The sequence below is a fragment of the Priapulus caudatus genome, unplaced genomic scaffold, assembly GCF_000485595.1.
Source record: "Priapulus caudatus unplaced genomic scaffold, Priapulus_caudatus-5.0.1 Scaffold205, whole genome shotgun sequence".
NCBI classification, from domain to species: domain Eukaryota; kingdom Metazoa; phylum Priapulida; class Priapulimorpha; order Priapulimorphida; family Priapulidae; genus Priapulus; species Priapulus caudatus.
In genome coordinates this window covers 86,516-104,738 of record NW_014577266.1, presented here as the reverse complement: position 1 = coordinate 104,738, position 18,223 = coordinate 86,516, and the positions used below count along the sequence as shown (strand labels likewise).

The window sequence follows — 18,223 nt, the reverse complement described above, 5'->3', positions numbered from 1 at the left end:
TTCTTTTGCTCTTTTTTTTTCTCTCTCTCTCTCTCTCTCTCTCTCTCTCTCTCTCTCTCTCTCTCTCTCTCTCTCTCTCTCTCTCTCTCTCTCTCTCTCTCTCTCTCTCTCTCTCTCTCTCTCTCTCTCTCTCTCTCTCTCTCTCTCTCTCTCTCTCTCTCTCTCTCTCTCTCTCTCTCTCTCTCTCTCTCTCTGTCTCTCTCTCTCGGTCCCCTATAGATCTTCCTGTCCCCTGTCGCCCTTTTTCTCTCACATTTACTCTATGATCACTCGCTATCCTTTCACTTCCTTGCCGGTGTAAACCCTTATAGCTGTACGTTATCATGTAGCTACTATAGTTCGCACTGGCTGCTTGCGAAGCAATTCGGAGAATCAACATTTTCTCTCATCAACAAACCGGGGGGGGGGGCGTTGTCGGAAACAAAATTTACGATGTTTCTGACGACAGCCCCCTGGTGTTAACAAACCGACGTGCCTTTTTTGTGTCGCTGTAAGCCTGTGACTATTGGCTAGCATCGATTTAGCAAGAGGTTACTTGCTGAGGTTAATTTAGATGATGAAACGATTTGGATGATAGGTAACGCTGGGGGGGCAAGGAAGGAGGTTTTGTTCGTGATTGCTGGGTTTAAGGTCATACTGACAGGAAAGGTTATACCGAGGAGATGCAAATGAGGTCGTATGAAACGTAATGGAGAGTAGGTGGAAAGTAACGGGGCCGGGGACCCGTTTAAAAAAGGAAATAGTAAAATAAAAAGAGAGACCTCTGCGAAGATGTTTTGGGGGGACAGTATTCCATTTATCATGCTGAGAATATGCAAGATGGCGCCAGGGTAGTGCCAGGAAAATCCATAAACCATGTTCCCACGTGTCGCCCACGATCCAGAGATCACCAATAATTCAAGTTTTCAATCCCTATACACAGTTGTTATATACGCCGAGTCTCTCTGCACTACCGACAACGCACATCGCTGTATATATATATATATATGCACCGTGAGATTGAGTGCGAGCGGCGTTATCATGTATAACCAATGTGTACATGTTACAGCCATCAATCATGATCGGCCCTATGGGGAGGCTTAATGCCGGGTCATAGGAGATGTAATTTGATAGGGTATGTAGCCCGTGCGTGGCTCGTGTGCAGCGACTTATTACAGAGATAGCCGGTTTACATGAAGCAGGTTTTATACGCCATGCGACATGATCATTGCAGACGCACCGGATTGATGCATCTTTTTCTAAATGCCACTGCCCTGCTATGTCCATACAAAGTGACCATTAGAAACCCATTGATAATGTGTGCGTTGCGTTGCCCGTTGCACGCTTTTCTCGCAAAAAGGAACTGGGGAAACCGAATATATACATACAATACACGTACGAACGCACGCACGCACGCACGCACGCACGCACGCAACGCATACACAAGTGACACATATATATATAATTATATATAATATATAGAGATATATAAATATAGAATATATTATACTATAACATAATATATATGATAATGATATAAATATGTTATATATATATATATATATATATATAATACATATTATATATATTATATATATATATATATATACATACACATTTATATGTGGGTTCGTGCATCAAGGAAAGTATTGGGTGAGGGGTGCATGTGTATGCGTGCGCGCATTTTATTGCCTTGATTGTCTCCAAATGCATTGGGATGTGTTAACCGCTTGCTTGACGTTTTATGTCTTATATCGCAATTACGAGTGCTCAAGACGCGTAAATTACGTCACAATATCCCAATAACACACAATCAGTGGCCAAACAAACGAAAGGATTCAAAGCAACACCCGCCTAATTTTTCCTTCACTAAAATGGGAGAGGGTTACGCGCTCAGCGTGTAGCTAGCTGACTGAATTGTGTTTGCTATAGTACCTGTAGGTATAATTTATATGATTTCCCTTCACTTCTATATAAATCGTAATCGGTGTTACATCGCTCCAGGGTAGTGGCTTCTTTCCAATTTGGTTCTGCTATTTTCGATTCGCCTACAGCGCTTCACCATGCCTAACACGTCTGACGTGCATGGAGTACCGTCAGACGCACTGATACTAAGCCTCGGAAATGGGAATGTGAGAGTGTGTGAATGGTTTACCCCTTTTACGTAGAAGTAGACAGCAGCATCGATAATTGGCTAATAGTGGGTGCCGTTTAAATGCACAGACAAACACACCCACATGCCCTGGCATTCAGAAGCCCCGTCATCATACAGTGCTTATAGTGCGCGGCGTCAGCATCAATGGCAGCAGCGCAGCAGCAGCAGCAGCAGCAGCAGCAGCATATGCAGTCAGGCCCGTATGCTGTAGGAAGCCAGCACTTTGTTATCGGAGAGCGCATTATCCCTTTTTTGCACGAGTTAGTTTCAGGCGTGAAATTATTCCCCCACCCTGTAAAATCGATGCAGTCAATATCGCATGCCTCGTAATTACAGGAAGCTGCAAAGTCAGACATGCAATATTTTACGAGAGGCAAATGCGTAAATTTGAGAAGCAGTTGGATATTGGTAATTGCGGTATAGAGGAGCCATATGCGCTGCTATAAAGAGCGAATGCGGCCGCACTCCTATACACGTCTCTCCTACTATGGTCGAAAATACATCGGCTGTAAAAACATAATAATTGTCTGCGTTTTTCTAGTTTTTCCGTCAGAAGTGAACCGGGTAAGATGCAATTTCTTTTCGTGGCAGCCTCTCGTTTGCACGCCTTTACCGGCTGCTGACAAGGTCTTTTGCGCATGATAGCGTCCTGCGGGTTGCAGTTGGAAAATAAAACTGTCAGCTGATCACTGCAGTGGAATACGTGCGTGTTAACAAGATGTTGATGTGTTTCTGATTGATTGCCAGCGGGTGCTTGAACGTGTAATAGCAGTAGGCTTGTCATCAGCAGGAGTCGAACGGTCGCGTATTGCCACTATAGCCGAGGCTGCTGCCTATATACGCGCGCGCGCGAGCACTAGCAGCTCTGATGGCGGCTGTTATCGCGTCTATACGTTGACGCGCGTGTAATATACGATGTTGTGCGTCGCGTGCGACTGTACATGCGTCGTAGCGTCGCGCGGGGAGCCTGGCTGATTCTCGCTGCTGCTGTCGGCGGTGGTTGGTCGTCGTACTCGGAAATAATTATCGTTACAGCGGTAAGAGTAATTTAACCGCGGGAAAATTATTTTTGCCGCACTTAAATTATGTGTAACAAGGACTCTGATTGGGTAAAAATGGCTGTAATTTTAGCGTGGTTAAATTATTTTTCCCGCGGTAAAAATAATTATTTCTGAGTACGATGGTGAACCATAGTCGGCGCTTTGTTTCTTGGCAGTCGATCCGCTCTGCCCAGGAGGCAGCGGCTGTAGCTATTACACACGTAGTGTGGATGTGTAGCGAATGAAGTGCTCGAAATATGCGTTCAGCTATTCCTGGCTGCTTATCTATCTGCGAGAGATGCCTGTAGAGACCGAGCATGTGAATTTGCGATAAGTTAGTTACTGCCTTATAATAAAGAAGGAGACGTTAAATTCGTTATGCGTAACTGTATATAGGTACCGTGACCGTGGGTTGAAGTGATTAGGTGCGTATATATGTATCGGCAGTCACGATGTCCTGTATTGTACTGGCACGTACGGTAGCTCCTGGCTAAGGCGTGTTTCTGTCGGTTACTGACTATTTGTCAGTTACTAGGTAGGATCTCTACATTCAATCAATATATTTCATGCCGCCTGCCACTTGTCAAGGAGCTGCTGCTGCTCATCACGGGGTAGTTATTAGTTGATACCTGTTACCTGTCAGCAATCACTTGTGAGTAAGAGACCGGATATCGGTCGTTGTTTCGCGGAGATCTCGGGTTTTATGATTCCCGAATGGCGCAACCTCGTTGCTGAGTATCATATGTGGCTAGATTGCCTATGTCAATATAGGTCTTAAGCGGATTCAAACTTGATGCCATAAAGCTCCACGCATCTCTCGATCACGCTGCACACGGGCAGTGATGTTGAGATGAAACAAGCGGGCATCACGTAACGTAAAGAGATGGGGCATATATATATATATATATAATATATATATATATATAATATATATATATATATATATATAATATATATATATATATATATAATATATATATATATATATATATATATATATATATATATATATATATATATATAGCCATGCAAACACGGGTGCACGTATGCACGCACGAAGGCATTTACAAGAGCAGACTGCATAATTCACGCCGTGAAAAATTGAGTTCACGGTGTTTCTGGTTTTCTGGTGTCTGATTCATCTGTGACCTGCACTAGCTGACTCGTAAAATGCAAGTGCGCAACCATGCTATTTTATTTGTCGTACAATTATAGCTGATAGTTGTAGAAACATATAATTCATACAGTACATACAGGGCTAGACGGCGTTATCGCACTCGCGTAATATACTTAATTATGTATGTATAAAACCCACACCGCGTCCATTTTTATTTTATGGCTATATATACTCCTCCTACCGGTAGCTTTGTTACGCACCAGCATGTGCTCCTGAGTTACTGGCGCTGAGTTTTTACTGATTAAACTATAGTAATGGCCAAGTCACCCTGTAATGTGTATGCGGTACGTATGGGTGCCGAGCTGGTGGGTCATGTAGGGGGATGAACAATCTGTCTGGACATGTGAATTCCTTTGAGCAATGGAGCTCGTTTGGGCTGCATCAAGCCGCGCTTTCCGTGCGGAATGATGCGGCTACTTTTAATTAGCAAGACATCGAGGTGTTAACATTGTTAATGCGCTCTTGATAGTACTAGGTCGGCAACGATGCGAGCAAGATCTAAAGCGAGTGTGAAATGGGTCCGCCAAAATCTTTGTAAACTGTATTTACTCTGTGTCGCGTCATAGCATATATATTTAAATAATTGTGTTAATTATTTCGTTTATATATTTATGTCAGACATATCTCAGCCCAGTCAAATACAACAAGTTACAACACAGTAAGCGGTGTCGAAGTAATACATGCCACCGCAAATGGCATTACGTGAGAAAATGACGTTTTCTCGGAGAAAATCATATTATTGGTACTGAACACACGGAATTATATATACACGCACACAGCGTATAAACATATAATTCAACAATCATCTCCTCATATAGTCTTGTCTGACTGGGTTCATCACATGATGTAGACTGCCATTGCCAGCTTGTCTTCATTCAACGGTACGTGGCATGTAGAACCCTGTTAGCTCTGGTCTGAATGAATGGAACATCCATTCTGTCTGGCTCTCCAACAATACGCCTATATCTGTTGCATCAAATCACTCCATTTCATATCCCATCAGGCAAATACACATATTGCTTTCTGTGTGGACATAAGTGTACAGTATAGTGAGCACTCGGTATTGAAGCTCGGTGACAGCCGTTGTATGACTATCAGAAGTAGATAATAAGGAATATAGGGAATAATTCCCTATTATCTACTTCTGATGACTATGGTACAGATAGAGACCAGGGCCGCGTGATGTCTTGGAGGCGTGTGGTCGATCGGTATTCCTCCAGGAAGTCAAGACTGGCGTCATTGGTTATTTAAATCGTGGAGCTGATCAGACTATGCTCTGCATTTTACACCAAACAGGGGCAAGGTTTTTATAAAAACACTCAAACCGTTAGAAGCTAGTATACGACGACGCAGTATCCACTGACTCATGACGTCACTATTTTTCACAGTACTGCTCTATCAGGCGCATTTTTAAGTTAAGTTTCTTTTTTTTCAATATAAACTCGATTTTATCATTGTTTTTGCTAGTGAACCTTCGGTAACATTTTGTTTGGCAGATCGAATACAGCTGCTGCATGGTACAATCCATCTCATGGCGCTAATCTCTTGCAAACGCCCACAGAAGCGTGTCAAAAGTAATGATCAATTAATTAGTAGGGCGACGTGGATGGGTGTATGCTTCGTATAAATCCATAGCAATAGTAGCGGCATGTCTATGTACATGTGTCGCAGTAAATAACTCTCAGTGACAGAAAAAATGGCGCCAGGCTTTACTCCTCGGTTTGAAGCATGCCCCACTGATTTTGCTGAAGCGATCAGACGAAATGTGATCTAGGCTGAATAGGCTGATCGATGGTCGCGTTCTGCGGATTTCCCATCAGCTATACTGATTCACACGCGCGCCTATATAATTTATTTTGTCTTGACATTTTCAGGCTGGATTCTGTTTTTAGTGAAATCTGACACCTGTGTGCATGGGTCGGCGCCTCGTGTTCAGAAGTCCTCATGCAGCTGTCGTTCGTATTTCCCGTACTTGCCGTGTGCAGTTCAACTACTTTTAGGAGAACAATTATATATTAAATACTTATTAAAGTGGTTGCCGCACTAGGTTATACACAACAATAGGGATTAAGTCTTATGAACATTTATCCATTTAAGTCTCATCATTTAAAAAATAATAATTTCGAATAATGCAGTTATAACGCGTGCCGCGATTGGTTAGAATGCAGGGTAAAGTGTGGTTTCTTTCCTTTATTGAACTATAACCCGTTTCGGATGTTTGTCTTCTGTTCTATAACTACCTATCTTTACTTTCTAACCTTTCTATTTTGACTTGATTTTTTTAACTATTTGTTTCCTGTTGCTATACCCATCGTCTTTAGTTTCACCCCTGCTTGTCTACTATATAAGAATGATGACCTCCTTCGTTTACACCCATCCATCTCATTTCACTTTTATCATTATATGAGGAGGACAGGGTTTTTTGGACCATGACGAAATGAGGTTAATTTAACACGATATTTCTAATAAGGTAGCAAATTCATATGCAGATATTTAAATTGGCATTTAGGCCATCTAAGACTATAATAACACACGCACGCACGTACGTATACGTACGCACGCGCGCGTACACACACACATACAGATATATATATATATATATATATATATATATATAGGTAGAATATATCTTAGAATCTATTCAAGTACTCCTGGTAGCAGTGCCATGCAGTGCTGAGGCCATATAGGCCATACTACAAGTTCTGCTATGTTTAAAAAACATTTGTGTTATTGTTGCTGTTGAAGTTTAAAGCACCCGCTTCCGCCAACGCAATGAGCACGCGGTCCTCTCGAAGCGCCCCTAATATTGCGATTTCATCTTCATAGTGTGTTGCCACATGAATAAATAATAAAGTTGCATGGACATTGCATACACGTTCACATGCGGGTGACTTTAATTGTGTAAACAATTAATATGGATGGGTGAAGGCAAGGGCACCATAGCTTGTCGCGAAATTTTCTTGCTGTCTGTACATGTGGTATAATGTTTTATGTATTATATATATTATATATATATATATATATATATATGCGTGCGTGTGCGCGCGTGTGTGTGTGCGTGCATGCGTGTGTGTGTGTGTGCGTGCGTGCGTGCGTGCGTGGGTGTGTGTGTGCGTGCGTGCGTGCGTGCGTCTGTGCGTCTGTGCGTCTGTGTGGCTGTGTGTCTGTGTGTCTGTGTGTCAGTGTGTCTGTGTGTCTGTGTGTCTGTGTGTCTGTGTCTGTGTGTGTGCGTGCGTGCGTGCGTGCGTGCGTGAGTGAGTGTGTCTTATATAGTATGTATTGACGGACGGATATTTTTTCGCTACCTGTGAGCTTGGCGGACGTGGCTGCATGCATGCCCAATGTGGCACGTGCCTCGTGCTAGCTATAGCCATCTCCAATATAGGCAGACGATCCCCCCAGACATACAAAAAGACGGAAATTTATTAAAAAAATATGCAAGCAAATATTCTAGAAATCATGGCAAATGGGAGAACGAGAGTGATCGTTGAGTGTGTGTGAAACGAAACTTGGCACCGTTAATATGTGGGTTAACGTAGATAAGCGGGATTACACGAGTATAATGTAGGAATAATTGCAATTAAGTGATAATTGCAAAAAATATAAAAAAACGCAATTTTTTCATCGTAGTGTAGTACTCGTGAGCAAAAATTTAAACTAAATGAAATCGTTCTCAGTGGGTGGCTAAGCAGCCGGTCGAATTTAATTGCGTTAAAGCGAAATGTTCTGATTTACACCATATCTACCCATTAGTGAAAATGCGAAATGAAAAGTATCGCAGTCTTTCAATATTTGTTATTCATTTACGAGAAAAATCATTCATTTTTATTACCAAGATTCGACGATTTGATGGATACATATATCGTCTATCGGCTGCGATAGAATTTGTCGTGATAAAAATTGTTATACGGGATATAGGCAGTTACATCGACAGCAAACAGACAGACTTGACATCCAGCTCTATTTGGACTCCGCGTGTTTAACCATGTGATGTGGCAACGCATGACATTTAGGTCTATCAACCTGCCACCATTCGAGCAGCGTCTGCAGTAGTAAGATGCGTGGTAGTGGCTGCAATCAAGATGGCGATTGCTTCACCAGTCCTCATAGTCGTCACTTCGTTTTCGTTGCAGATGGAGTCGATTGTAGAGAAGATGCAGGACGATGTGACTGGAGTGCCAGTCCGCACCGTGAAGTCGTTCATGACAAAGATTCCGAGCGTTTTTACTGGTGAGTATAGTCAACCTGTGACCATGCATTTGGAGGCAACACGTTTTGAAATGTCGCTAATGCCGAAGAGCCGTGGTCACACGAATTCGTCGGCGGTAAAACCAGAGCTCTGCACCGCGGTCATACGCGCGTGCTCTGCAATCAATCTCTCTCGTCCATCTCTGCGCTGTTATTATGCCAAATATTTTTCTTCTTTGCGGCTAGAATTGATTTGCTCCTCATTGAATTATTAATGCTTATACGCGGAAGATTTCGTAAGAGTTGTGTGCAGAAGCTCAACTTCAAGCTTGGCGAGGTTGGTGAAATTACAAGGGAGCTCCCCTGGCGGTTGTGGCATGCGTAACCCGTGCACGAAAGAGAGGGGAGGAGAAGGAGCGGAAGAGGGACATGGCATGCAGAGATAGGGGCAGAGAGGGGGGGGGGGGGGCTGGGGTAGATCACGGAAGCATGATAGCAAAAAGGAAAAGGGAGGCTAATGTTCGAAAATGTTCGTGGTCGTGTTTGCATGTCATGGTCCTGTCTACACTCGTAAGACGAGAAGCGTCGAGGGAGCGTTCGAAACCGTGAAGTGAGAAGGAGATGATAGACGAAGCTAACGAGGAGCGAGGCAGGCAGTTAAGAAGCCAGGATGGTGGTCAACGAGAAGTAATATGACAGCCAAGGCAAAGAAATGAGAGAGAACGCGCTAGCAAACTAGTGTGAATAGTTGAAATATAGCCGGGGAAGAGTGAGTAGGGAAGAAATCAGGACAGTGAGAACGAAAGCGAGTACAGCAATGGAAGAGGGCCGGCTAGCTCTAGGGGGAAGATCGGCGCGTGGCTCGACGTCTGAGGTAATTTTCCTGGAAAATAATGACCCTGTTGGTATTAGGTTGCGTGCATTTTCGGTCGTGGTGATCAATGCGGCTGTTCGCAAAATTGTGATTTCGGAATTCTGTTCTGCATTAGATTGTGAGTAAGACTGCTATCTGCGGTAGCAGCGTAATTGAAATATATTGAGAAACCGATTAGGTTGAAAACTCTATGCCTTGGCTTTGCGCTAACAAAGCGAACGATATTAGGTTGAAATTAGAATGCGTTCTCATGCCTAATCGATATATGCATTATTAAAATATAAGGCCACGTGGTAAGCTGATATTACGTTGCATTTAAATGAATCAGGTTGCGCGCGCCTGCTGTGTATATATAACCACTATAGATTTAAATGTGTCATTTCGAAGATGCTTCCATTCTATAATTTCCTAAAATGATGGCTGCACGAAGCTCTAGCTGATATAAGACAACCGCATGTTAAAAATTGTTAGGAATGTCCACATAATGTTAAAATAAATGATTTACAAGAAACAGCTGTAATATGAGTGGCTGCAGCTATAGCTATTGGCTAGTAGTGCTTATAAGGTGATCGTCATTGTTCGCACCGCAAGGTAGTCTCTTCTCACCTTGTTGTCTGCTTCGGGCCTCGGTGTCTCGATCTCCCCACCCATGCAGTGGCTCTTTAGCTCCGCAGTATTTTCTCCTGAGCCTAGCTGCTCTTTAATATCTGTCCCTTCATGTATGTCTTGCCCCCTCCGTATTTGTGCCACTGTTCACCAATGTCTATTGTGCTTGACATCGCAGTGTGTATTAAATTAATTCCCTCTTCAAGTACGTGTCCGACCCGCTTTCAGTCTCTGCTTAACCGGTGTCCCCAACTTTTCAGAGAGCGCCCAGCATATATATTTCAGTGTATGCCCCACTCAGTGTCAGCATTTATCTCGTTATCTCCGCTTTCCATTGTTCGCTTCGTAGTTCGTAGTGTTCTCTTTTTGCCGTGAGTACGCGCCATATGAGAAATCTACCATGTATAAATATCCGGTCTTTGACATTTACAAATATTTATGTTGCCACTGATACTGACGCGTGCAACTATCTCTTTTGGTAAGAATGAACTATTTGCTTACCCCGCTTGCTAACATTTTCGCTATAGCAATATCTGAGTTATACACGAGGCAACATAGATAGCGTGTCCTATTATTGCATAAAATATGTATCTATGAATAGGCCTATACAGTATCTGGTATCGTAAGGTAATATGCGAAAACATATCAGCAAATACGATTTGGTGAAACTACGAAAATGACGTAACTGTGCGTAAATTGGCCTCTAATTGTGATGCGGTTACAGTCACGAAGTTGAAATCTGCTGTAACTACACATAATTACGCGCTAGTGTTTACTGAAATCTGTCTAAGGTGCATGGCCATGTTGATTTTAGTACGAAATTGTCGATTGCAATTAATTATGCAATAAATAACGCGTGATGCAATTGTTTCGCCTAATATAATTTAAGCAATCCACGTTTTTGCTAGTATTGGTTATGTTGGAGTTTGAAAATTAATTCAATTTAAGTTTGGGACGAAAAAAATGATAGTGAGCATCATCATCATAAATTTTCCATTAACATCTAGGGATCGATGTTCAGGGCATGTATTATTTATCCCTTTAGCACATTTGCTGCGAGCATGTCAGCCGCAGATACATCAGAATTCTGTAATTGAAATTGCTTCAAGGGTAGGCAAAAATATTTGACAACAGAAACCGAAGCGTTTACTATCTTTTGTCATTCATTATTCATTCGCAAGTCTAATTTATTGATAATTTATCATTATTTGCTGTTATTCATTCAAAGATGAATGCGCGTGCGTGCGTGCGTGTTTGTGCGTATAGCGGATGGCTGCATGCATGCATGCGGTCGACCGAAGTTTGTATTATTATATTACATCAGTATCGTCGCTTTTTTCATTTCTCTAATCTTTACCTACTTCGATCTTCTCTCCATCTGCTGTCTTTTCTGCTCCTAGCTCCGCATCTCTGAAACTCTGTGTTCGTGCTTAGGCTATGTCTATCTGTGCGTCTGTTGTAACCATTCTTGTCATTTCTTGCTGTGGGTAATTACCATTCCACTATCTGTCTGGGCTAACTGTTTTGCCACTATATATGCATCCCGTTTTCGCAGGATTTCATGCCACTATCTAGATTAAGATGCCCATGATGTATTAAGCAGCTGTTCTGATTATATGTAAGCCATCAGGATCCCTAGAGGCAATGCAGGTAAATTATGTGTCCAGGTCAGCTTACCTACAGAAGCCCTTTATGCGACGTGACTGTTAGCAACAGCTTTGTCGAATAAAGCTTCATTTGGCTGCTCGCGGCGCCAGATCAATATTTTGGCACACGAAATCAATACGCACACTCAATAGAGAAAGTTTCGATAATTTCTTTTATTCCTGCTAAAACCTCATTGAACTCACATCTAGATTTTGCACTAAATTATTAATTTAGTGCTTTAATTGTCGCCAAATTTCTGAATGCGGGAGCGGATTTGCATGTTACTCGCGCGTCTACTCGTTTTCTGCTGTAAGTGGATAGACGCGACACAGCAATTAGCATATGCGCATTAAAACTGATTCGCTGTCGGAGAAATCACCATGGCGACACCACCGTTATTTTGAAAAGGCGGTGCTCGTGGCTCCCAAGTGATAATGACGCGCAGCTAAGCGAAGTTCACATATTATATAATATTTTGTCAACAATTTGTCAATAATCGAATGATTTCCTTCCCATTGCGTTAACGAATCGAGTGGCGCGAGCTGACGTCGGAAGGAGTTACAATACGCACTAATGGCCTTTGTGTGCCAGGCTAACCGACAAAATGAATAAATAATATATTAATATGTATACGTGCGTGTGTATGAGCCTTTATCATTTACATCTCGTAAACAGCATGCCCGTTTCTCCGAGTTATATCCATGACAGTTGACTGTAAACGCATGTATGTTGTTAAAACAATTACGAAAAACGAGTGCGTCCGTAATTATTATATTATATGTAGTAAGTCATGTAGGTATAAATTCATTGGGTGATACGTAATGTCACTTGAATGTCACACGACATTGCAGGCGCATGCACATGCACTTCTGACTGGATTTTGCGTATAGGTCACGCGTATCTGTGCATCGCGGTTATTACACACGCATATCCGTTGCCTCCTCTGAAGCTCGTCAGGTGCATGTCATCTGTGCTAATTTCGCCCGCAGTTGTGTAGTTCTGTAGATCCTATATAAGCGTCATGTGTTATATATAGGTGTATATAGCGAATTAGCGATGCACATAGATGTGCGCATCACGTGTCTTGTATTTGGTGGTTGTCTCCACGCTGTGTGTGTGTAACGTTATTTGCAGGATGTTCATTCTTGAGGCACGAAGCATTCCACCGCACCCCATCTGCTCTTGGCACCGTGACAGGCGTGGGAGGTACTAGGGAAGGCTTTTGCAGTATCAGCAGAAAGTCTGTGCGTGCCCGCGTGCATGCCGTTATATTAACGTAGCGCGGGGAAGAACTGTAAAATTATAATGGCGATTTAAAAAACAATAATCGCGCGTTAATGTAGTTGCACGTGCCGATAAAACATAGTGCGATGCGATGCGAGTATAGTGGAGACGCTGCCGAATCCTCGGCGGGTTATAATAGTCGGATTTCGCGACTAGTCTAGCTAGCAGCGAGAATGGATTGAACCAAGAAAAGTTATTCAATTATTCAGTGCTGCTTCCCGTGAAAGGAGAGGGGAAGATTGAGTTCGGCCTGGGGTGCTGGTTATGATAGTTTGGCTGGAGACCTCTGGCTCCTGTGAGAGCGAATACGCGGTATCTGTCGGAGAGCGGGAATTAAGAAGGGCCGTGGGGTTCGTGAACGGGTAGAAGCCTTCAGGTGTCTTGCTATTTCGCCACAGTACAGGCAGCTGCTGTACTGTATATTATGATCAAATAGCATTCGCGTAGAAACTCGCTTCTATGTACGCATACTCGTTAGTTATACCAGTTAGCGCAGGCGCAGCATGATATCTTTGTCTCATCCCGGTGTCAGCTAGCATGCCGAATGTGTATATATGTGTATGTTGTCAGTCAGCAGTATGGCACATGATATCATATTAATGCTATCAAACGCAATTTAATTTAATATATTATACCCTTGTGCTTATATAGCTGGTACGTCCTGTATGCATGCATGTGAAAAATATACAACATACAAATACAATATAACATTGCATTTCAACAGTTCGGCGGATCAAATATGCAACCTGCATTCTTTATGCTTCACATGCGACGCATGCCGCCGTAGCCGGCAGTCGGGCCAGACCGCCGTAGCCGGCAGTCGGGCCAGTCGGCAGTCGGGCCTGGTATTCTCGCAGCGGGCCGAACATAATTACTGCCGAGATGGCATGGAAGTGACAACTTACACCACTGTAACTCGTTCTAGGGGTATTTTCTAACCGAATGTAAATATAAAATTATCGTACGTGGTTTCGTTCAATCGTTATAGTTCACGATTATATTTTCTATTGTGTCGTTCCGTTCGTTGTGTATAAGCAGTTGCGACGAGCCGTAGCTAATATTGCAAGCAATTCTTGTGCGCACCAAAATTCAAATAGTATAGAATAAGGCTAGTTTAAAAACAACATAATCGGCATTCGAGTTCGGCGTTCGACAATGTCATTACCCGTAACCGTCATTGATAATTACGTTTTATGTAAAGAAGTCACAGCAAAATTCAAGTACTAGATGTGAACGCCGTGAAACTCATGACGAATTTATTTAACGCGTGTGCCCAACGGCTCCGTGTGTAGTAGCCCTACCCCGTCTCCTTCTGCGCCTCCCCAGTGCACAGCATTTGCATGCATCCAGTATGTAAAGGTAGGACGATAACATGTCGGCATATTTTATTCAGGACTCGCCAGGCGAGGCACTGGTTTTTGCCTCAAGAAATTTGTCTGCGCGATGCGTCATTTGAATATTATTGCTTGCATTGAGCCGCATGCATCGTGGTAGATAGCATAAGCTCTTTGTCTGTCACTCGTAATGACACGGCCGCATGCCGTATCGTAAAAATACGGCAAGAAAGTTCAGTATTGTAACTTTAATATTCATATCGGACTGACTATATAGTCGGGTCCGGTGTGGCGCGTATAATGGCTTGAAAGCAGCGCGATTAACCCGATAGCTCGTATTTCTGTAAAATTATTCCTAGCAATCACTCGAATTTATCCTTCGTATTGTTCAAAATCGTAATTGCAAAAGATTACGTGTATTCATTAATAGGTTAGCGCAGTCTGACCATTTACACTGTACGTGAGCAATCATTAAAAGGTTGAGGGGCTCAGAGTGCAACGTGTGCCTCACTCTTTGTTATTATAATCACATGAATAATTGAGACAACTATAATGAAGCCGTTTACATTTGCCCTGTGCGTTCGTTTCATAGACTGTATTTCATTTATCGGATATATGCGACTGAGCGCAAATCGCCAACTGAAATAAATTAATTGAAAAGGCCCACCATTCACACAATTTCCCTTTATTATTTCATTTCTATAATCGATTTCGCGAGGCGAGTCATTCTATAGACTGGTCTACGAACGCGGTGCATCGTATAACTATAGTTATAGGGGGTTTCAAATAAATTCTGCAATATAAAAGAAATATTTGGAACCTTTTCATCGCTTACACACGCGCATACGGGCACGCACGCACGCACGCACGCGTGTATCGCGCAGCAGCTGGCCGGCTCGTCACCGCCGAGATGTGTGGCGGCGGCTCTGGTAATTTACTTTGAACTGGTGGAAGTGATATTGCTCTCGGTATTATTACTAGGTTCGAATAGCCATTATTCATCGTCGTGCCACCCTGCCCGCCGCTGTCTCCACGCTACTAGCTAATTAGAATAATAACTGCTGCCTCAAAGATAGTATAGTACTTCATCGGCACATAGTGAGCATTTTGGCATAGCATATTGTGTACAGCACGCGCGCTCTCCTCTCTCTCTCTCTCTCTCTCTCTCTCTCTCTCTCTCTCTCTCTTTCTCTCTTTCTCTCTATCTCTCTATCTCTCCCTCTCTCCCCCCTCTCTCTCTGTGTGCATGTCTCTCTCTTTCTCTCTTCTTCACTCTCTCTAGCTTTCTCGCTTTCGCTCTCTCTCAAATCCTTCTAAGGTTTTCCTCGTAAGATATAATTTCAAAACTATGACAGTTTATTTCGCCGCAAAAATCGACGACCATCGGCGCTCTTGTAATTAGCCGTGAATGATTCGAGATGAAAGCGAACTTTCAATATTAACGACTGGGGTGCCTCGCAGCCGAGCTGCAGAAATGTGAGCTGCTGGTACAGTTGCTACTGCTGCTGCTGCTGCTGCTACTGTTGTTGTTGCTGCTGCTGCTGCGGCTGCTGCTGCAGTTACTCCTCCTGCTGCTGCTGATGTTGTTGTTGTTGTTGTTGTTGCTGTTGTTAATTACTGTCGGGTTGTTGTTTGTTGTTGTTGTTGTTGTTGTTGTTGTTGTTGTTGTTGCTGCTGCTGCCGCTACCGCCGCTGCTGATGCTAATGCTGCTACTGCTAATGCTACTACTGCTGCTACCAGCTACTACTACTACTACTGCTACTACTACTACTACTACTACTACTACTACTACTACTACTACTACTACTACTACTATCTTCAGGTTGCATAGCGCTATAAGTCCAAACCGAAGACGATAGTAACCATTTGTAAATTCTGTGGGTAAGATGTGTTTACTGCGGTATAAACAGCGGTATAACGCGTTTTCGTTTTCTCTTCTAGGAGCAGACTTAATAAACTGGATGATGAAGAATTTGGATATAGAAGATCAAAGTGAGTACCTTATTAGTCTTTTTTACTCTCGAGCACATTTTTAGCTTACCTTGACATCGTCAAGCTGAGCTATTGCCATGGGTCGTCGTCCGTCGTACGTCCGTCCGTCCGTCCGTCCGTCAACATTTGGCTACGGTCAACGATAACTCAGGAATCGTTTGACCCACATGTTTGAATTTGGGTATAGTTGTTACTGCTATGCGCCCATATTAAACGTCCTATTTTGGAGCACGCCAGTCGACGTACTTTTGAGCCACGGCATTTTTTTTGGCAAAAATGGGAATTGCCATTAGTCAGTTCAGGTTCAACGGATTTTGCTCATTTTTGGTATGTGAATGAATAAGGGCTATAGTCAGGTCTGTTAGGGATATTTTGGTGCAAATTCTTCTAAAAGTACCAAATTTGGTCCAGAGGTAGCTTATACCATACTATTACGATTTCTGCCGGGCGCCAAGGAGGGCGCCCCCTGGGGCCGCCATATTGGGCAAATCCAAAATGGCCGCCATCTGAGCTAAAGATCAAGTGTAGTTCCAAAAGGGAAAGAGCTAGTATGATAAAAGTTTATATATTTATGGGGTTTTCGGGGTCAGAGAATCTGATTATGATGATCTCACATCGATTTGAGGTTTCTTTGGGCTGTTACAATGGTCAAATCCAATATGGCTGCCATACGGGCAAATGCTGTGATGTGTATACTTAGATTTTCTAATCTCTTTCTATCTTGGTGGACAATGGTGGACATGGCTTCAACAATAATTATTAAATCATTATATCATAATAAATAATAATAATATAATAATAATAGTATAAATCATAATATGTTCATAGCAGGAATTTTGCATTAAAGATATTGTCAATAAATCTTGTAAAACGAAACCAGACGAGTGTGACACCACAGACTTGTTTATAATCTGCGTGTCTATATAACATGCATATAATTGCCAAAACCCTACCTAATTTGAAATTTTTTTTTAAATATCAAAACCCCTTACCCTTATTCATTCACATACCAAAATGAGCAAAATCCGTTAAACCTCAACTGACTAATGGCAATTCCCATTTTTGGCAAAAAAATGCCGTAGCTCGAAATACGTCGATGGCGTGCTCCCAAATAGGACTTTAATATGGGAGCATAGCAGTAACAACTATACCCAATTTCAACATGTGGTCAAACGGTTCATGGAGTATATCGTTGACCGTAGCCAAATGTTGACGGACGGACGGACGGACGGCGGACGTACGACGGACGACGACCCATGGCAATAGCTCAGCTTGACGATGTCAAGGTTGAGCTAAAAACGGGAAAATAGTGCTATTTCACACGAACAACATTATTCTACTTTGCCTGCAAGTTTAGAATAATTTCATGGTATTGCATCAAGCATAATTCTTTGCTCTCTAAAACAAGACCAACCGCTTGTCATACGATACTCCTAGTTGAGATATTGGCTCCTAAACCTCCCCTCCACATGCTCACGCCGCCTCGCATCCACTTTATTCAGCTACCTTCACGCCCCAAGCATTTGGCTATCGGTTTACGTCCACCGCTTGGAGCGCTGATATTGTGTCAAATGCCCAAATTTGGTACTCTTACTAACACCTATAGTAACTGAGCTGCGTTGTAAAAACTTAAGTTAGAAAACATTGCCGGCTCCATCATGACGGGCATTAGCCGTGCTAGGAAAGATAATAGGGAGATAAGGGCACTAGGCGAGCGCCCCAAATCAGACCTATGATACCGAAACGCACGTTCATTCATAAAAGTCATCACGAAATAACCGAACTTTCACGAAGCCAACGCTTAAGGGCGTGAAGGTAGCTGAATAAAAGGGAGCGAGGCGGAGTGAGGCATGTGGGAGGGGAGGTTTAGGAGCCAATTTTCAGCTAGGAGTATTCGTATTGACAAGCGGTTCGTCTTGTTTTAGAGAGCAAAGATTCTTCGAGTG

At 42.8% G+C, this 18,223-nt stretch overlaps 1 protein-coding gene across 1 annotated transcript in view; it reads left to right on the top strand.

Moving 5' to 3' along the window:
- LOC106807271 (regulator of G-protein signaling 7-like) overlaps window positions 1–18,223 on the top strand; it is a 152,237-nt gene that overhangs the window by 64,545 nt on the left and 69,469 nt on the right. Inside the window, exons 3-4 of the mRNA XM_014809567.1 lie at window positions 8,485–8,581; window positions 16,227–16,277. Coding sequence (XP_014665053.1) covers window positions 8,485–8,581; window positions 16,227–16,277 — 148 coding nt within the window. The remainder of the gene's footprint in view (window positions 1–8,484; window positions 8,582–16,226; window positions 16,278–18,223) is intronic.